Source organism: Vicugna pacos, chromosome 1, assembly GCF_048564905.1.
Source record: "Vicugna pacos chromosome 1, VicPac4, whole genome shotgun sequence".
NCBI lineage: Eukaryota > Metazoa > Chordata > Mammalia > Artiodactyla > Camelidae > Vicugna > Vicugna pacos.
Genome location: NC_132987.1, coordinates 31363812 through 31386305, shown reverse-complemented (window position 1 = coordinate 31386305; position 22494 = coordinate 31363812). Strand labels below are relative to the sequence as shown.

Here is a 22494-nt window from a genome sequence, read left to right as displayed (position 1 = left end):
AGAGACATTATCCTTCAAAAGTACTGGAAAAATAAAAGATTTTCTCGAACAAAAACTGAGGCAATTTGTTGCCAGTAGACTGTCTTGCAAGAAATGTTAAAAGAAGTTCTTTAGAGAGAAGGAAAATGATAAAGATCAAAAACTTGGATCTACCTAAAAAAAGGAACATCAAAAAAGGAATGTAGGCAAAATAAAACCTTTTCCTTCCTAATTGATTTAACAGATAAGTTCATTCGAAATAATAGCAACAATGTATAGTTATGTATGCTTACATATACAGATAATCTTATTCATGCTTACTTCTAAGTGACATGAATGACAGCAATGTAAAGGGGATAAGAGGGAAGAATGAGTTTTATTTTGTTATTATAAGGTACACTACCTGTAAAGTGGTGTAACGTTATTTGAAAGTGAACCTGGGTTAGTTGTAAATGTATATTGTGAAATCTAGGGCAACTTTTTCTGAGAAAAGTAAAAAAAAAAAAAGAGGTATAACTTACATGTTATGAAAAAAGAAAATGGAATCATACAAAATGCTCAATTAAAACCATAAAAGGCAGAAAAAGAACAGAAAAACAAAACAGGAACAGAGAACAAAAGTAACAAATATAAGACAGTAACAGATAAGAAAGATATTAATCCAATCTTATCAACAATCACTTTCAACACCAATGGTCTAAATGCACCAATAAAATACAGAGATTGTTACCGTGGATCAAGAAGCAAAACCTAAATATGTACTGTCTACAAGAAATGCACGTTAAATATAAGGACACATACAGATTAAAAGACAATAGACAGAAAAAGGTATTATCATGGTAACACTAATTATAAGATAGCATGAGTAGCAATATTAATATCAGAGGAGACTTCAGCCAAGAAAAGTTATCAAGAATAAAGAAAGGCATATATACATATATATGTAAATACAAAGGAGTCATCCATTCTCAAAGAAGAGATGAATCCATTACTGTATTACAAAAAAAAGAAAACTAAACACCAATATCTTTCATAAACACAGATGTAAAAATCCTCCCCAAAAATGAAACAACGTATAAAAAGAATTATACACCATGACCAAGCAGGATTTATCCCAGCAAGGCTAGCTCAACATTCAAAAATCAGTTAATGTAATCCATCACATCAATAGGCTAAAAGAAACATTACATGATCATATCAACAGACGCAGAAAAAGCATCTGAAAAATATCCAAACACCCACTAATGATTAAAAACTCTCCATAGATTAGGAATAGAGGGGAACTTCTCCAACTAGATGAAAAGTATCTTTTAAAAAACCTACAGCTAACATCATACCTAACCACGAGAAACTCAAAACTTTCCCACTAAGATCAAAAACAAAGCAAGTATGTTCCCTCTCACCACCGCTTTTCAACATACTAGAAGTCCTAGCTAATACAATAGGAGAAAAGGAAATGAAAGATATACAGAATGGGAAAAAAGAAATAAAACAGACTTTGTTCACAGATGACATGATCGTCTACATATAAAATTTGAAAAAATCAACCAAAAACACTTGGAATCAGTAAGTGATTACAATTACATAAAAGTTCACAGCTTTCCCATGTACCAGCAATGAACAAGTGGAATTTAAAAAATACAATTCAATTAATATTAGTACCTCCCCCCAAAATGAAAAACTTAGGTATAAATCTAACAAAATATGTAAAACATCTGTATGAGAATTCAATCACCTCTGAGCACTTGCACCTCCACCACCCTGTTCCTTGCACATAGTCTCCTTTCCTGATTACTGTAATATATAATAGACATCTAGCTGGTCTCTCTGTCTCTACATTTAACTCTGTCTCTTTTTTCCTCACTATAACCAGGGTAATCCTGAAATTAGATCATGTCTCTCCCTCCTTTGTTCAAAACTCCACCTTACTATGAGTAAAGCCAACATTTTCACAATGGCCTCAAAGGTCGTGTTCTGACTTTCAAAACCTCTCTGACCTCAACTACCACACTCCCCTATGCTTACTCTGCTCTAACCACATGGTCTCCTTGCTGCTCCTCAAACATGGTCCCATTCCAGGAGCTTTGTACTGCCATATACTCTTTCCCCAAATATCCAGAGAGGTCAGCACTTACTTCCTCCGTGTCCAATATCATCTAATAGAAACACCTTCTCAGAATATCCCATACAAAAGAGTAACTCAACCCTAATCATACATTTCACAACACTCCTCTCTTCTGTTTTTTCAATGAACTTCAACATTGTCTAACATCTGACATTCTGCATTTATCTGTGTACTGTCAGACCCATCCATAACCCACCCCTGACCTCACCAACTAGCACATTAAACAGAGATTTTTGTCCATTTTGTTCATTGGCACCCGGAACTTTGCCTGGCATGTGTGGGTACACAAATATTTGCTGAGTGAATAAAAATAAATAAACCTATCTACCACTTTTGATCTTTCATATGAAATTAAAACCTGACAATATGAAAACCATTCCTGATAATTCTGATGCTAATATATTAGTCTGTCATTGAATTGGAAGCAAATTACTCAATTCAATTTATCCACAAATCTTTTTTCCAATTTTTCAGGTGTGGCATTTCAAACAAGAACTTCACTGATAAACTCACTTTTTTTATTTTATTGATATCCAGGATTACTGGTGATTATTTATGTTACAATTATTCAAGCAAGCAAGGGAAAACTCAGAAACTGTCAGAAAATCAACTCCTTTTCCTCAAAAAAAAAAAAAAGAGAACAAAAAATGGTTTAGAACATGAGTTGGCAAACTTCCTACAAAGGGCCAGACAGTATAAATTTTAAGCTTGGTGGGACACATACATACAAGTCCCTGTCTTTTATTACTACCTTTTAATAATGTAAAAATCATTCTTAGTTCCTGGAAATAAACAAAAACAGACTACAGATAGATCTGACTCACAGGTAACAAACAGTCTGCCAATCCTGATTCAGAGAAATGTCCTGAATGCTTAGTCTGGTATATACATGCCTATATATACCTAAGAAAGTCATTAAAGGGGGGGGAGGGAATTATGAATATAGCATGCTAGAAAGACAGTTCTCAAATTTTGCCTGAGTTGTAATAGTTGTATTTTATATCTGAAAAACATATCAGAATAAACATTTTTAGAAGTATTTCATAGCAAACTAGTGACTTCTAAATAATCCTTCTAATATATTAAATAAATACCTTTTATAAATTAATGGTTGACCTCATGACATTTACAGTATCTTTACAAAATAAGAAACATCAAAAACTGTACCTCGTACAGAAACATATGCTTAGACTCTTCAGATAAACTTTTAAAAATTAAATCTGCAAAAGTTTTAGAATTTTCACCTGCCACAATGTTCCCAGAACGTGCCACAACCTTGAATCCATCAGCTACTTTGTCTACACTATCTCCATGGGTAAGCAAAACAATTTCTTCCTTCTGAAGGCCCCTAAATACATAAAAAATAAAACACAATACACAAATAGCTTAATTATAAGAAAAGATTAATGGAATATTTTGCTTTGTTTCTAGCTTTATTGAGATATAAATGACATATAACATTATGTAAATATGCAAAGTGATGATTTGATATACATAATGTAAAATGATTACCACAATAAAGGTTAGTTAACACATCCACCACCTCACATAGTTAGCATTTTTTTGTGTGTGGTGGGAACATTTAAGATCTACTCTCTTAGCAACTTTCAAGTGTACAATACAGTATTGTTAACTGTAGCCAATACACTGTACATTAGATTCCTAGAACTTATTCTTCTTATAATTAGAAGTTTCGGGCTTTAGAAATACTAGCTTGTTCTATGTATAAATCAAGAAAATAGAAAAAGTATGTAAGAGTGCAACACTGATAGAATTTGTTTATTCTGTCCATTATAAAACCCATAATAACATGAAATCTCAAAAAAAGGCAATCCATAAAAACTGAAAACTGAAACATATAAAGTTGGTGGTATAACCATACACATAGAAAAAGTTTCAAGAGGCCATAAAATTAATAATTTCAAAATTCTCTCTCTGTTGGGATTTATCTTAAGAACAGCCATCATTAATGGCATAGTTTAAAACGGATGTAAGTAACATCAAATGCAACTGCATGAACTTTCTTTGGACTCAGATTCAAACCAATCAACCATAAAAAGATATTTTCTACATTATGAAAAAGTCTGAACAAGAACTTGGTATCAAATAAGATTAAGAAATAAAAAATTAAAAATAAAACAAGAAGATAAAGTACATTAAAGACAAAAGGATATTTTGGGGTGGTTATTATCATTACCATTGTTAGGAAGGATTATTAGTGTAGGTTGTAACTGAGTATCAGAATTTTACAATTAGAAACACAGAAAAACTTTAAATCTTAGCCAGATCTTTACATTTAAAGCCTCTTGCAGTATCACATACCACCAGCAAGATTCCTGAAGCAGTTCTCAAAGAAATACACTTGAAATACAGCTGAATGCAAGCAACACTTCTCCATTATGAAGTAGAAAAAGCATCGGATATCAAAATGTATTTTGGGAATGAGTAGCTTCAGTTCATAAAATTACTTTGAGCAACTTTTGCTTTTTTACTAATATTCCTTTGAAAAATGAGAATCTTTGAACACAGATACTCTTATCTTTGCTCCTAATACTGAAGAAGAGCCAGCCGCAGCCAATTTTGTGTAAAAACTGGGATCATATCTCCATTTCAAATAAAAACAAATTCTTAACTTGGATTTTAAAATTTCTGATCTGTCTAATTTGGAGAAAACTATTCACTAAAAAATTAACTTAGGCACAACTCAATAGAGCCTTAAGAATATCTGTAAATAAACAAATCTGTAACTAATAATAATTAGCACAGCTATAAAAAATGAAAATAAAAACTACATGTGCTCAGTCGTTGACATCAGCCTGCATTTTACAGATTTAATGCAGTTAGGGGGAAATGTGATTTTTAAATAAAAATGAAATTTAGGTTAAAAAAAAAAGTAACTCCACCAATACACCAGTACACCTAAATGGGCAATACTCAAAACATGGGAAAACCCAGAAAAGGAAAGCAAGTGATCAAAGCTTAAGTTTTCTAGTCTTTGAGAAAACTGAATGAAAACTCAGCCTTTTTATTTTTTTAAGTAAAGAAAATAAATGACTGTAAGGAAGCTAGTGAACAGCTCATTCAATAATTTTTAAATATATTAAAGCTACTACACCTAATCGATTATCACCTAGCAATAAAAGCAATTAATGCATTTGCTGTATTTAAAAGAGAATATATCAGGTACAGTTATGCTCAGATACAGTAGAGAAAGTGAAGAAGAGAGAAATAAAACACATGTTTAGTAATGAGTCCAGCAAATGGGTACCTTGCTAAGTACTGAGAGCAAGAACACGGAACAGAGGCAGAGGTACACAAATGCAGGACAGTTTAACTTCCAGCTGCCACATGTGTCACTGTAATGTTTAGAACCACAATTCACAGGAGTGAAAAGGGAAAAACTACAAATGCTGGCATCACAATACGTAATCCCAAATGGGGGTCCAATAAAGTAGTGCTTTTAAATTATGTCATTAAGTGCTTTTCTTATTCCTTATTAGTATCACCATCCTCTGCCATCTTGACACTCAATTGGAAGACAAATATGACAATTAACACCTTTGGCCACTACTGTAGCCTTAATTTTGTCTCAGAACTACAGAATCTCCAATTTTGAAGAATAACATTCCCAGCTTTAAGTTAGTTAATCTACTAACATTCTTATTTATCTAAAAATATCTGTAATACCTGAATAACGAGCATGTGTTATCCACACTAACACTGAAGACTCCATCTTCTCTAACACTTTTTTTGTGCACAGTACCTCCAAATACCTTATTCATCATCTGTTCCAAAAGAAAATAAATTGATGTTAATATAAATCAAAAGAAAATTATCCTATTTTGCGAATTTAATCATTTATATTTCTTGTTTCTATAATAGCTGTTATTTTTGTGCCCAAAAAATAAAGGAAGTTTGATAAATGTAGATAACTTGGTATTATTATATATAATTCTACAGTTCTCAAAAGGCCTAGTTACAAAACAAAACTAGATTAGAAATTTGACCTGAGGTTAATTTCTATTAAACACTGGCAAATTTTCCACTTAATGGACTTTAAATTAATTCATCTGTTTAAAATAAAGATTTCTTTAATACTTGCATCTGAGTTTAATTTAAAAGCATTTTAAAAGGTACTCTGAGCTTAGAAAGTACCTAAGTTGGTATTAAAACTAGGCAGATATAAATTCCTCCAAGCTTTGGCCCCAAAGGAATAGTCTGCAGAAAGCTGTGCTGTGGAGATAGGATATTAAAGCCAAAAGATGGGCAACAGAGAAAAGAGGTCAAGACAATTCACAAACAAATGAATCCATAATTACTATATTTATTTGGCTATTCTTATCATGGAAGAAAATTCTGAGTTAATAAGAACTTGCTTCTGACACTAGAAAAAGCAAAGTACTATAACATGTCAATTAATAATACTACTATTTAACTCAGGGAATACTTTCCTAGCCAACTCAATTTCCAGATGATGTAGTTAAATAAGATACATTGTCAAAAATTATCTCAATTAGAAAATAATTTTGATTACAGGAACCAGGGATAACTTTTCTTAAATGTATTTATTTATATTCTCACCTCCTCAGTAAATACATCTTACTGAATAAATCATTCGTTGATAAATGAGAAATCAGCATGTTACTGGCTCAGTAAGATCTTTCTTACTCAATAATCACACTCATCTGATAAGCCTATAGTGCACTGTTTGAAAATGAAGGAAGCAGAAAAGGTATCAAAGTAGCCAAAACAGATTTCCAAACATTTAACTCATAGAAGACCAGCGTATATGAATACTTCAATTAGTCTCTATTTAGTCTTGCTTTTGATACAACTCCAAGGAACATATACTTATTTTTTCCTTCCAGTTTTATTGAAATATTATAAAAGTTTAAGGTGTACAGCATAATGATTTGACCTTCATATGTCATGAAATGATTACCATGGTAAGTTTAGTGAATATCCATCACCTCATATAGTTATGAAATTTTTAATAAACAGAAAAAATATTTATCCTTCTGACAAGAACTCTTAGGATTTATTCTCTTAGCTTTTATATATAACATACAGCAATGTTAACTGTATTTATACATGTTGTAGATTACATCTCTAGTACACATTTATCTTAAACCAGAAGTATGTACCTTTTGATTGCCTTCATCCAATTCCCCCTCTCCCTATACCCTGGGTCCAGGTAACCACAAATCTGACCTCTTTTCTGAGTTACTTTTTGAAGTATCATTGACCTACAAGACTGTATTAGTTCCTGTTACACAACACACTGATTCAGTATTTCTAAACATTTCAAGGTCATCACCACAGTAAGTCTCATGACCATCCATCAGCATACTACCTAATTATTGACTATTTTTCTCACACTGTACACTTCATACTCGTGACTTTTGCATCTGAAAGTTTGTACCTCTTAATTTACCTCACTTATTTCTCTCTTCTTCCCATCCTCTCCCCTCTGGCAAACACTTGCTTCTTCTCTGTAATAACTCTGTTTCTGCTTTGTTATGTTTGTTCATTTGTTTTGTTTTTTAGATTCCACATATCAATCTGATTCTGTCAGACTTATTTCACTTAGCATAATACCCTCTAGGTCCATCCATGTTATGGCAAATGGCAGACTGCAATCTTTTTTATGACTGACTAACATTCCTCTGTGTGTTTGTGTGTGTGTGACATCTTATTTATCCACTCATCTGTTGATGGGCACTTAGGTTGCTTGGCTACTAATAATAATAGTAAATAATGCTACAATAAACATAAATGTACACGTTTTCTAATTAGTGTTTTTGTTTTCTTCAGATAAATATCCAGCAGCACACTCTGCTCTAGTCACCAGAGCTATATGCTCTAGGGGTGCCCCTGAAGTGGGCTGTATATGTTCTTCTGTTGTGGTGAGCTGACTACTGTGTGCAGTCGGGCAGGCATGGCTCATCCCCAGTCCTGTTGGTTGTTGCCAGGCCTTGCCCTGTGTAGAGGCTGCTGGTGGGCAGGGACAGATATGAGGCAGCTGACCGCAGAGCCCCGGAGGTCCCAGGGCTAGTGCTGGTTGCAGAGCCCAGGGTACCAGATAGTGTCAACCTGTTGGTGAGCCGGGCTGGTCCCTGACATGGCTGGCTATGGGGTTAAGCGTGTCCCAAAACTGATGTTGGCCTGCTAGTAAGTGGGGCCAGATCCCAGGGCAGCTGGTTAAGGGTCCCAAGTCGTCCCAGAGCTGTGTCAACCCCCTAGTAGGTGGGGCCAGCCTTGGGCCCTCTGGTGGGTTGTCCAGATCCCAGGGTGCTGGGTGGTCAGGAGGTCCTAATCCCTGGCCCATTTGTGGGTGGGGCTGTGTTTCTGCCCACCTAGCTGCTTGATCTGAGGCATTCTAGCATGGGTGCTCACAGGCTGGTGGGTGGGGCCCATTCCCAGCACTAATAAGCTAGAGAGAGGATTCCAAAATGATCTTTGCCAACACCAGTGTGCTCCTGGAAGAATGAGCTCCTCAAAATGGCTTCCACCACCCCCACATTCCAGGAGTGTTCATCTACATGAGCTTTCCTGGAGGCTGACATCTTGACTGGATCATTAGCACCAAGACATAGTCCCACCCAATAGCCTGTAGGGAAGCCTCAGGCCAAACAACATACAGGGTGGGAACACAGCCCCACCCATCAGCAGACTTCCTAAACCATAAAGGCCTCTAGACACAGTCCTATCCACCAGAGGTGCAGGACCAAGGTTCATCCAGCAGTGGCCATGAAACCTATATAATTCTCTAGTTTAGCCTCATCCACCAGGAGCAGATACCAGAAATAAGAAAACAACAATCCCAAAGCCTGTGGAAGGAATCCACAAACACAGGCCAGACTCTAAACTGGGACTGGCTGGACCCTGGCCCTTGAGTGATAAGAGAGGAGTGTACTGCTGGGGGTACACCTCTCCAAGGTTGAGAAATGTAACTAATCTACCTAAAAATACAAATAGAAAGATAGACAATATGAAGTGGCAGAGGAATATTTCCCAGGCCAAGGCACAAGATAAAATCCCAGAAGAAATAAGTGATGAGCAGATAGGCAATTTATCTGAGAAGTTTACAGTAATGATGGCAAAGATGTTCAGAGAACTCAGGAGGAGTACAGATGCACACAGCAAAGTTTTTAGCAAAGAGTTGGAAAATATAAAGAATACCCAGAGCTGAAGAATAAAATCACTGAAATGAATAGCACACTAGAAGGAACCAAGAATAGACTAAATGAAGCAGAAGAACGGATCAGTGAGCTAGAAGACAGATTAGTGGAAATTTATATTGCAGAATAGAAAAAAGAAAGAATGAAAAGAAATGAGGATAGTTTAAAAGAATTCTAGGACAACATGAAGTGCACTAATATTCACATTATAGGGGTCCCAGAAAGAAAAGAGAGAGAGAAAGAACCTGAGAACATGTTTGGAGAGTTAACTGAAAACTTCCCCAACTTGGGAAAGGAAACAGTCACCCAAGCCCAGGAAGTGCAGAGAGTTCCACACAGAATCAACCCAAAGAGGAACATACCAAGGCACATAGTCATCAAATTGACAAAAATCAAGGATAAGGAGAAAATATTAAAATTAGCAAGAGAAAAGCAACAAATAACATACAAGGAAACTCCCATAAGGTTATCAGCTGATTTTTCAGCAGAAACTCTACAGACCAGAAAGTAGTGGCACAATATATTTAATGTGATGAAAGGGGAAAACAACCAAGAACACTCTATCCAGCAAGTCTCTTGTTTAGATTTGATGGAGAAATCAAAAGCTTAACAGATAAACAAAAGCTAAAAGAATTCAGCACCACCAAACCAGCTTTTACAACAAATGCTAAAGGACCTTCTCTAGTCATCAAACCATAAGGAAAGATAACAAAAAGAAGAGGCAAAAAAAAACCTACAAAAGATTGCTTTGGCAGTTCAGGGTCTTTTATGGTAAATTTGGAATTGTTTGTTCTAGTTCTGTGAAGAATGCCATTAAGTATTCTGACAGGGGTTGCATTGGATCTGTAGATTGCTTTGGGTATAGTACGGCCATTTTGATAATGTTGATTCTTCCAAGAGCACAAGATATCTTTTCATTTCTCTGTATCATCTTCAATTTCCTTCATCAATGTTTTACAGTTTTCAGAGTATAGGTAACCTCCTCAGTTAAGTTCATTTCTATGTGTTTTGTTGTTTTTAATGCAATGGAAATATTAACGCCAGTTATAAAATTCTGGTTTTTGAAGTGAAAAAAAAAAGTGAATGAAGGGCTACAAATGGCAGAATATCCTTTTTTATGGGTGAGTTGTATTCCATTACATATACATGCTGCATCTTCTTTATCCATTCATCTATTGATGTGCACTTATGATGCTTCCATATCATGGTAATTATAAATAATGCTGCTGTTAGTAGCAGGGTGTATGTATCTTTCTGAATTAACTCTTATTTTGTGGTTGGCTTAATTCTTTTGATAACTATGTAAGTTTAAAAAGATAAAGCTCTAAACATTCTTAGAAACAATGAACAGTTCATATATATAAATTTTTTTAAATGTGCAATATATTGTGTATATGTATTTACATGTAATATATTGTATATGTGCACTCAAATTATAACAATTCTACTTAAACTGAAAAATGAAAAAAATGGGGGAAAAAAAGGCCGCCACCAGCGTCTGTGTCTCCATGGTGAGTTTCAGTTGCCTCCTGCCTCTCTGGGAAACTCTCTAAGATGTGTAGGTAGGTTTGACCCAGGCTCTTTTCAAATCACTGCTTCTGCCCTGGGTTTTGGATCTTTTAAAGATTGTGTGTGCACCCTTTAAGAGTGGAGTTTCCATTTCCCACAGCCCCCTGGCTCTCCTTAAAGTAAGCCCTATTGACCTTGAAAACCAAACATTCTGGGAGCTCATCTCCCCAGTGCACAACCCAGGGCTGGGAAGTCCAATGTAGGGCTCCAACTTGTTGCTCCTTGGGGAGAACCTCTGCAGTGGTAATTAACCTCCCAGTCTGTGAGTCGCCCACCTAGGGGTATGTGTTTTGACTATACTGCAACTCTGCCCCTCCTACCCATCTTGTTGTGGTTCCTTCTTTATTTTATTTAATTGAAGAAGATCTTTTCTGCTAGATTCTTGTCAACAGTTGCTCTATAAATAGCTGAAATTTTCATGTGCCCGTGAGAGGAGGTGGGCTATGGGTTTTCCTACTTCACCATCTTGGCTACTCCCTAGATATAATTAATTAATTAACATTACAGTGAAGACACCTGGGAAACACCATCTTAACCAAATGATGGAAATTAACATCACCTATCATGGTATTAATTGACTTTGTGCCTCCTAAAGAGATGCTCTAACAGAAGCACAGCATCACTTCTGTGGCATTCCTGCCCCAAAATACATAACCTGAATCTAACAATGAGGAAACATCAAACAAACCAAAATTGAGAGCTATTCTACAAGGTCACTGAAATGTACTTCTTAAAAAACTGCCAAGGTCACAAAAGAAAAGGAAAGACTGAGGAATGATTCCAAACTAAAGGAATGCGAAGAGACATGACAACTAAAGACAATATACAGTCCTAGACTGAATTCATGACTTATAACAGACATTAATGAGACAATAGTAAAATATGAATGAAGTCTGTGGATTAGACATTAACAATGAATCAATATTAAGTTCTTGATTCTGATAACTGTATTATAGTTACATAGGAGAGAATTCTAGTGCTTAGATAATATAGGTAACAGAAATCATGTCTGCAATTTACTCTCAAAATGGTTAATAATGCCAACAATTGGGGAATTGAGTAAAAGTGTACAGGAGCTCTGTGTACTGTTTCTGCAACTTTTATGTATGTCTGAATGTCTAAATTTTGTTTGTTTTTTAGTGGACAGTGTTGTGTTGTATGCAGTAATATAATTAGCTTCTTCTCTTAAAAATCCCCTCTCAGGTCAGCTCTGCCATATTAGTATTCATAAACAGTTGTAATATAAACAAATTACCTCATACAACTAAATATCCTAAATACTCAAAAGACAAAAAAATACTAGTATGGTAGGAGTGATACAGAAAAAAATTAAGGCAACTCAAGGCAAATTCACAGATATATGTACCTGCATGCCATAGCAAATTCCAAGAACAGGCTTGCCAATGGTGAATATTGCTGGATCAAACCAAGGAGCATCTTCTGCATACACAGAATTAGGTCCTCCAGAAATGATAATGGCACTGTAGATTTAAGGAAGAGAATCAGTGAAGAATCTCTAGCTGCTCATTTTTATACAAAGTCTATGCCCTCTCCTGCTTGTATCACTGAGAAAAAGACTCAATACAGGTTCTGAGATTTTGTTATGTTTCCAGTATATTGTAGCAGATCCAGATTCAATCACAGCTAATTAACAGCCTCCTATACAGCTTAATTATGTTTACTTTATTGCAATATGTGAAAGTTTATCAATTAAACAATCACCAGTTAATAAGCACAAACTTCCAAATATATAACACCAAAGTATCTATGAAGGTTAGCCTGAATTTGTTTTGTTTTCCTCATCAATGGAGAAAGTAAACAAGAATTCTCAAGGGACACGGAGAAAATAGAGGTCTTCTGCAAGGTAAGGAGTAAAGTAGGTCACAGGAAGACAACTGACAGTATTATGAAGGCCCTGAATGACTCAGAGCACAATACTTTACAATAAAGAATGGCAGAGAATGTGAAGAATTACCTAACTTTGCCTGTTTAAAACCTGTCCAACATTCCCGACAGTTTTACCTGTGACCCAGGAATGGAAGTTAACATGATTTGCCTCACATGCCCTGCTCTCAGAGCCCAAGTCAAAATTATTACTTAGCTACATTGTAATTTATGGAACATTCTATGGGTTAATTTGGGAATAGAACTATTATTATAAAGAAAGTTGAACACTGAGGCCTATATCTCTCAACCTCTGATACATCTAACTTTGGTCCTCAGCATTCAACCAAAAGAATTTTACAACACTTCAAATATTTTGAATTTTACATAAAAATTCAGATTTTGAAGTTTCCTTTAGGAAAAAGGAGGCGGGGAAAAATCTGTCAACACTGGACCTTCATCCTCACGTGGCTACAAATGACTGGAATCACAGGGAGACTTGCACCTTCAGACTACTCATGCTCTCCAGTTTGCCACACACGCCCAGTTACACAGTACAGGCATACTTATGCTCTTTACTCAATTTAAGATATTTTCAAACTCTTTTTAAGTTTGAATTTGTAGAAATTCTAATTTATCTGTATTTCTAAAAGGAAATACATTCCAAGATCTAACTAAAATCTACTTACAAATAAATTTGGATTACAATTCACTTTATAATTAGCGGTTGCTTGCCACATAAAAACATATAAACCAAAATGTTAGACTTATAATACATCCAGAAAAGTAATGCAAGTCAATTTCATAAAAATTACAAGCTAGTATATAGTTTTTAAATATGTAACAATAATTTCAGGGAGCTCAAAAGCCCTAATTTTGAACTTTGTACTGGTAACATGAATTATGGTACACATTACATCAGTTAGCTTATTTCCTGGTAAAAGAAACTGACAACAACCTACCCAGATGATAAATGTGACATCTTTAAGATAACAATTTTAAAGGGATGCAGGGTTAGCCCAAAGGGTAAATATATAACCTAGCTCCTTAAAAATGCAGAAGATAGAATTCTATAAAACATGTTTAATAATCAAGATCTCTAGAATTTCAGTATGTTTTATTTAGCTTTATAAAGGATAAGCACCATGGGACTGCCCAGCATCCCTCATTAATCTGCTAAACAACTCAAGGCTGTAAGATTCTTAATACTATTAAAAAGAAAAGGCAATGGACTTAGTCAAGGATAAAACTCAAGCAGCACTTAAACCAATTATGAAAATTCTTATCTCAGTAAGTCTTAAGATGAGCTAATCACCCATTCTGAGTTTTCTATTTCTACTGTGCTATTATTTTGAAATTAAATTGCAATTACAAGGCCCAGTAAGGCCCCCAAGGCATTCGATACCAATTTTATGTATCAGACAGATCAAGGTTCTGAAAACAGGTTAAGATGTCTCTCATGTCATAAACCTAAAACTTATTCTAGAAAAAGGGTGTCAAATAGCTATCTCAGCAGAAAGGATTACAGCAATGAAAGCCTCAGTACTATAGTTCCTACTCTTCTACACAGAGAAGAAGCTCTAGGCATGAGCAGGACCTAAGAACTCTTTATGAACAGGTAATTAGGTGACAAGAAAAAAAAATTAGACTTCTATTACCAAGAATTAGTTACCCTATTCTAAAACATCTGGTCTCGATTAGTTTGCTGGGGCTTTGTTTGTTTGTTTGTTTGGGGTGGCGGGAATGAAGGAGCTTGGATTTAACATTCAAATTTCTTGCAATTTTTTGATTCCCTTAAAACTGGTTCTCTCTGGCAAATCAAGACAGTTGAATTAGATGAACTCAAAGGATCCCTTCTTGCCCTAAAATTCTACAGTTTAAAAGGGATAGCTGTTTTAAATCTGCATCTTAAAACTAGAATAGGGTTAAATTTAAGCCTGCCTTTTCTGATTTCCAAGTCACTCTATTTCAGAAATAAGAATCACAAGAAAATGAATATACGTCTAAGGAGTTTTAAAGTTAACCATTTTTCTAATGGAAAAACATGTGTTTTTAAAAAGAACACATTATTTTGAAAGAAACATAGCACTAAGGTTTAAGAGCCATTTAAAGATATAAACTGCAGTTGCCTGCTTCTGAATAACACTCTTTATAAAGAATGAACATTAATTCCATGAGAGAAGACACTGCATCAACCCGAAATAGTTGTTAAAGGAAAAAGCTATGTAAGTTAGATGTCGTTTTGACTAGATTTAAGAGTACATGCTGTGGAATTAGCCCTTATATTAGACTTAGGAAGTCTTCATACTAGAAACTAGTCTCTGGGGATAAGCAGCAGAGACATATTGTACACAGGATCTAATCCAGGCATTCTAGCTACTATATATGTTTCTTTGATCAAATGCACTGGGATCAATGAATGAATGAATGACCATAATAGTAAATCTAAGCCTGACCGAGAAATCCTATAAAACATAAGATATTTAAAATATGATATGATATGATATGATAAATTCTTCTAACTGTGCACTTAAAATTAAGGTAATCTTTTCCTTTTTTTTTTTTTTTAAATCAGAGCCATGAGAAATTTCTTGTAAAACCATTCCATATCTTATTTTCATTAAAAAATTCAGCACCCTGGCAAACTAATAATAAAATATCCCACAATCTAAGCTCAACCTTCTCAGAAAAACTAAGTGAAAAGTCTACCGGAACCCTTGCTCCTTTATGGCAAACGCTGGTGTTTCCAAGGGGAAGATTTCAGACTGCACAAACAGTTCCCTCACTCTTCGGTCTATGACTTTCCCGTATTGAGCACCCGCATCCAGAATGACAACAGCTCCTTCATAGTGGTGGTGGCCATCCTTAAGGTCTCCTCCGGCATTCTCCAGCTGCAAATATTAACACAAATGTCTTCTTAATTATAAAAATTAGAGCTACTTTCAAAAATTGTGATCACTGTCAGCTCCAAAAACACACAGAAACAAAAATGGTTAATTTAGGATTTTGAGTTGCCAACTCAAAATACTTCTTTTAAAGGAAAGAGTTTTACATATATTCATCCACAGGAATAAATAAAAGCTACCATCTATTGACTACATGATATAGTCACTTCATGTTTAAAGAATCTTTTGCACATTATCCAATAATAGGGTAAGCATACAACCCAGCTAAGTCAAAATATAGTACTGGTTTATGCCATGCCTGTTATACTGGCATTATCATTAATAGTGCCTCCTTCAAATTTCAAAAGCATCCCAGTTTGGACAATAAATTATATGACCGCCCTATCTAATAGTCACAGCATCCCTATGAGGGAACATACTGATGAGGAACTGTAAGTTCCCTGCCAGAGTATAAGCATGCCCAAATTCACTTTACTAGCATTTTTATATTACCTGAGAAAAATTACATATGCATCTAACCCACAAGAGTAAAATTTTAAAAACATTTTTTAATCTTATCTCTGACAAGTGTACATTGAGAACATTTTTCTGGGAGAGCAATTCGGAAAAAAGTAAAACCTTTTCCATGTGTGCTGAAATATTTAGGCGGAGTGTGCTAAAATATTTACCTGCAACTGGCTTCAAAATAAAGCAAAAGTAGGTAGGTATGGATGAAACAAGATTGCCTACGTACTGAAATCATTGAAACTGGGTGATACAAACATTGTGTTTACTTTAGTCTCTCTCCTGTTTTTATAAATTTCAGGTGAGAAAAAGCTTTAAGATGTTTATGTACCCTGGAAAGTCACTTGGAGAAAGCATATACAATATGATCCCATTTCATAACATTTTGTGTAAAAGTGCAAGAGTGTGTATGTATGAGAAGAAAATGTATAGACAGATTATACACCAAAAGATTAACAGAGGCTGTATCTGAGTAACGAAACTAGTAAGCTATTTAAAATTTGTCTTTCAGACTCTTCAGTATGTTCTAAATGTTTACAACAGACGTATTTTTGGAGTTTTCCCCCCTCTAGTTGTAAAATTTGTACATTAAAAAACCTTGTAAACCCCCTTAAAGGCACTTATACAATCCTTTCACCCTTCTTGCATCTCCATTTATGTGAGATGCAGACCTCACACCACCACTCACCCTTCTGCAGTAAGCGAAAAAGCAACAATCATAGCCACATCTACAGAGGAGGATTTGTGAGAGGGACCTAACCACAGTCCAGAAGGAATTACTCAGATCACAAAAATGAAGGTTTTAATCACATAAACACTGAACAATGTAGAAAAATCAGATCAAGGAAAACAGAAGTTTATAGAATATATTAGTTCAAGAAATGCTAAAACTTTCTCCTTTCACACCGTTACCTTTAGTCTTTCTGTATACACACACATACACATTTCCCTTTAAGATTAAGGAATTTATCTAAAAATTCTTAATCTATTTTTAGTAAAGATTAAAGTATATTTAAAAGATCACTATGTTATTGTGTAAGTTTCTGATTCAGTTCCATTATCACCCTCAAAATTTTCATCAAATACAAGGACAACCTATTTTTTTCATATTAGAAGCAGAGTTCTCACTATGGATAATTTTTAAATGCATGAATTTCATGCTATGTTTTATATCAAGGTTTAGTTAACCAAAACAGTCCCTAACATCATGGTTCAAATTTCAGTTAACATATATTAACTGTAATTACATAAAGTACAAACCTTGCTCATCAATCCACAAGTTATCACATAAAAAAACATCATGATCAGTGACCAAGCCCGTTCTTTCTTTCAAAGTCTGTTGGTGACTAGTCACTGCACAACAAACAGCCAAGAGTGTGGTAGTGTTGCCTCCTTGTTGTCAGGCGGTAAGTCCACATCACATTTTACACATATGGATAAACCAAAGAAGTGGTCTGACAAGCAAAATGAAAGTGCAGCAAAGAAATGAAAAGTTGTATGCTAGAAGTGAAATTCGAGTCCAGTGTGAATGGAGTTATAGAAGAAATAGCTGGCCACGGCACTGTTGGCACTGCTGCTGTGTGAGCCCCTCTAGATGTGCAGTCAGACCCACTTAGTGAAGGAAAACTTATCAACATCAATGAGGGAAGCAGTTGTGATAAAAAGGATGACAATGTCCCAGAGGAAATGACTCCAGGGAAATATTTCCAATTAAAGAAACTCTGAGATATTTCATGACATGCAAAGGATAAAATATTGAAAGCCATCAAAGCACAGAAAAGATGTGAAGGGAAGCACTGTGTAAAAAACTTATCAAGAGTAGTTTAAAAAGAAAAGCAATTCTCAGTGTTTCTAATGTTTTAAGTCATACCAAATAGTAGTTTCACTATTTTCCCTATCCTTTTATAATTAATAGTAAGACTTAATATGTCAACAAAGTTTAGTAAAAGTCACAAAACCATCGTAATTTTTCCATTGATTTTAAGATTGCTTTGCATGGTTTCAGCTGGTAAGATCATTTTTATGATCATTTTAATATTGTGCAGCAAGGACTGTCTATTTCTTTAAATCAACAAATTTTTACTTAAATAAATTGATTTTAAAATAAAAGTTTTTGTTTCCTTAGTATGTTTTAAAATGTTCAATCAAATGACACCAGAGATCACTGAGGAAACACGGAATCCTTGGCCTCATTGCCTATCCAGCACAAAGCTTCAACAACTCAGGGGAAAGCAAAAAGGTCACCAGTAATAAAAGCAAAAGTTTCTTTCTCTTTCCCTAAAAACCTTGAATCTATTTACTCCTACTTCACATAAAGTTGAAAGTTTGATCATTAGACTTACAAAACTTCACCAGATTAGAAAAAGTAGCCTAATGAGAAAAATATCTCAGGAGTCACATCAATAGTAGAGACAAATGAAATTCCACATCACAAGACAGAAAAACCTATTTTGTCTATTTATAACATCTATTAAAAAGTAAAAACGAAAGCCTAAAGGTTTAAGGTTAACACCCCTCTCAAGTGACCTAGGTAATCATCATAAAGTAAGTGATGTTCATAAAGATATCTTTTAAGACAGCAAAAAAAAATATTAAGGAAAAACTAAACCATATTCAGAAACCTATTGAAGAATAAAGCAAAAGAATCTTGCAGATTCTGTAGAGATGGAAATGGCACTGGGGGAAGGTATATATAGCTCAAGTAACAGAACACATGCTTAGCATGCATGAGGTCCTGGGTGCAATCTTCAGTATCTCCATTAAAAAAAAAAACCTAATTAATAAATAACTAGACCTAATGACCTCCCCACCTCCAAAAAAAAAAAAAAAAAAGATGGAAATGGCATCATTTGGGGATCTTCTTGAATTCCTAAATATCACTGAACAACCAGACAGCAAACCAAAACTCAAGACATACGTAACTAAATGACAAGTTACTCCCCCAAGAATCCCAAAATACAAGCTGGTGGGAACTAAACAGTCACAATCCCTAGTGTTACAGCAGCTGTGTGTCTCATGTAACAACCAGGTCTCATAAAAGAATCTGAGGATAGAATTCCAAAATAGCCAACAGGTGCTAGCTAGCAAGCACATGGGCCAATGTAAGAACAGTAGCTGCACTGGGAGGTGTGCCCACTCTAACGGTGCGCAGGTGGCAACAAACAGGCCAGAGCTCCCTTCCAGGTCAGAGCTCACAGTAAGGAGCAACTGCTGGGAGCAGAATCAAAATTAAGTTAGGATAAGGACAAGAGAAAAGGAAAACAGAAGGGCCAGACTTAAGGAGAATGAAGCAGTGCCAGGAATGCTCAAAAAACAAACTGCCATGATTTTAACATAAGAGGGAACTCTATCAAAAGTTGCAGACATTATCTGAATATTTGTTCTAAAAATTCAAAAGATTAAATTTTCATGAAAGAGAAACAATAAGCAGAGAAGTTAAATCCCATACAAAGTTACTAAAAGTAAAAAAGGAAATAAGGAATAAAATAGTATCTCTAAAGAGAGCAAGTCAGAAAGACATACTCAACAGATCAAAACTGGAATGTATTATTTCTAAGTGAACTAAAGACATTAAGCAAATTATGCAAAGCATGAAAGAATATGAATCAAAATTTGACTATGAACACAGAATGACCAATCCCAAGACATCCTCTTAATAGTATTATGTGGCTTTAAAGAAAAAAATTTTTAAATATTTTGGGTAAAAAGCACACAACTTCTAATTCACTCAACTGAACACTCGTTACGTGTAGATTTCTTTATCTATGTTTTATTTTACAATAAAGAAAAAGGGAATTAACATTTAGTTTGTACCTATTATTTAAGGTGTTTTATGTATTTTCTTATTCATAAAGTATTTCTGTTTTACAGACAAAGAAAACGTTACTTCCCTGGTAATAGGACTAAAATGGTAGGTCTTTTCAAACTTCAAGACAATTAGCACTACAGAAGGTAGTATATAAATATGCATCATATTTTTGGAAGACTACCTTCAAAGTTACTTTTTTAATATCTTGGTGCTTTATTAAAAGGGGTAAAGCATTATTTTTAAGTTTGCTTACATGAGTGAAATAATGTTCTGCTGATGTCTGAGAAAATACATAAATGATTTTGGAAATTGAATTTCATCAACACTAAACTTATTTGGGTAGATGCCTTTGAAAGGCCTTTCAAAACAAAAGACTTCAATTGTTGAAATAAAATTAAAAGTTTTAGGATTAAAAAGATTTTAAAAACACCTACCCACACACATTTTAGTGATCTGGGATTCTCAACTGCCCAAAATAATCCTTTCATTATCAAAAGGCTACTGGAAGTTTGACCACAATACTTAATCTAATCTCACACCTGTAACTAAAAAAAAACAGTACATTCACACCCATAACTAAAAAAATAGTACATTTCTTCACAAAATTATCCAACACCTCAGGTACTTTAGATGAATCAACTTCACTGAAGGTTTTTCACAAGAGACCATCACCTCACATACAACGCTGAAGTTTGAGCTTACAACCAAAGGGTTAAATCAAAGAGTTAGACTCTAGCTCTTGACCTTATACTATGCTTGCTCTACCCTCCTTTGATTTTGAAAAATTACAAACCTACAAAAAGTTGAAAATCAAAAGCATCCTCTACCTAAATTTAACAATTAGTAACATTTTAGGGGGGTGGAGACAGCTTAGTGGTAGAGCTGCATGCTTAGTGCGCACGAGGTCCTGAGTTCAATCACCAGTACCTCTATTAAAAAAAAAAACTAACATTTTGCTTCATTTGTTTTATTTATATTTATGTATACTTCCCCACTGCCTGAAAAACTGGAGAGTAAACTGTAAATATTTAGCTCCCCGAAAAAACTTTCCATCATGTAGCTCCTACAAAGAGGGATATTCTCCTACACAATTACAATACCATTATCACACCCAACAAATTTAACACTAATATTATACATTTCCCCAAATGTCACAAATACCTTTATGGCTTTTTTAAAAATTCCAGGACCCTACCAAAGACCACAAACTTTGCACACACATTAATCTAGAACTACTCACCTCTTCACCTTTTTATGGTCTTTCACAACATGGACATTTTTAAAAGTTCAGAGCAAGCTTTTTGCAGAATGACCCACAACCAGGATCTATTTGTTGCCTCAAGATTATACTCTAGATAAATCTTTTTTTTTGAAAAATTGGCAACAATTTTACATTGATGATGATTTTACATTGACTTCTCCTGATATGATAGAACGGCAAGGACACAATGCCATTTTGTTCCACTACCAGGGATATCTACTTTGATCACTTGATTCACATGACTGTGTGCTCGAAAGAAAAAAAGAAAATCTGATTTAAGCCCTCCCCCTGCTTAAAACCCTATAGCAACTTTCCCTTAGAATAAAGTTCAATAAAGGCCAAAATACTTTCGAAGCCCTATGATGCCTTGGCCTACTCTTTTGCCTAAATTGCCATTTTAAACTTTCCACAGCCCTTCAGAGTAGTATGCTGTCCTCTCTGGCTGAAAAATCCCACATGGATGAATCGATCTCAGATACATCAACTGAAAGGAATCAGACATCTCTGAAATCATGCTATAACTTAAATTTTCCATTAGCCCAATGACAAAACTGTCATTGCCATGGTCATAGTTACATACAATTTGACATAAAATCCCTTAAGGGAGAGTGATTCCCAGAATCTCTCAGTTAATTTCCCTTAGAGCAGAAAGATGCCCCAATAGTTCAGGGAAAGAAATACAGGTGAGCTTGCCTGAAAGTCATCTAGAATAGACATGCTGGAGCTTTCTGTAATTCATCAAGTATGTCATTTCTCTATTCATTCTATGAACAGTTGAGAAAGATCCCTGGAAAGTACAGTGGCTTGTTATTTCTACTGGTATCACTGAACAAGCGCAATCCCTTAACATTTCAGTCAGCAAAGCTTTTTACAAACCATTTGAAGAAGGACTGAGTTCTGGTTATTACCTGAAAAACTTCCATTGACATCTTCTGGTAAGATTAAGGAAGCACTAGTGTCAAAAATTCCAGAATGAGTTGTCAATGGCCTGGGAAAAAAATCCCAGAAATAACTGAGCATCCTCAAGAAATACTGAATCATCAAAATTCTTGATGGAATAAAAGATCTGTGGAAAAACAGGACATGGACAACTCAAGTCAAAAAGTAATTCAGGAGAGGCTAAATGTGAAGAAGATTTAGAAACGCTAAAACTATTTCATACAAATATAGAGATCTTTTATCTATGTGATTCTTTAAAAAAAAAAGTAAGTCTGCTACAATATATAAAAAAATTCTAGGTCCAATTACTGAATACAGGTGACAGTTATTCAGTTGTT

At 34.8% G+C, this 22494-nt stretch overlaps 1 protein-coding gene across 3 annotated transcripts in view; it reads right to left on the bottom strand.

Moving 5' to 3' along the window:
- Positions 1 to 22494, bottom strand: part of GMPS (guanine monophosphate synthase) — a 59939-nt gene that overhangs the window by 23661 nt on the left and 13784 nt on the right. For 2 of the 3 annotated variants that reach the window (XM_072959571.1, XM_072959566.1), the window contains exons 2-5: positions 15448 to 15629; positions 12221 to 12335; positions 5792 to 5889; positions 3349 to 3452 (exon numbers count right to left, since the gene is read on the bottom strand). In XM_072959571.1, the coding sequence (XP_072815672.1) occupies positions 3349 to 3452; positions 5792 to 5889; positions 12221 to 12335; positions 15448 to 15629 (499 nt within the window). Of the gene's footprint in view, positions 1 to 3348; positions 3453 to 5791; positions 5890 to 12220; positions 12336 to 15447; positions 15630 to 22125; positions 22262 to 22494 lie in introns of those variants that run through there. The other variant, XM_031679240.2, reaches the window with a different exon arrangement.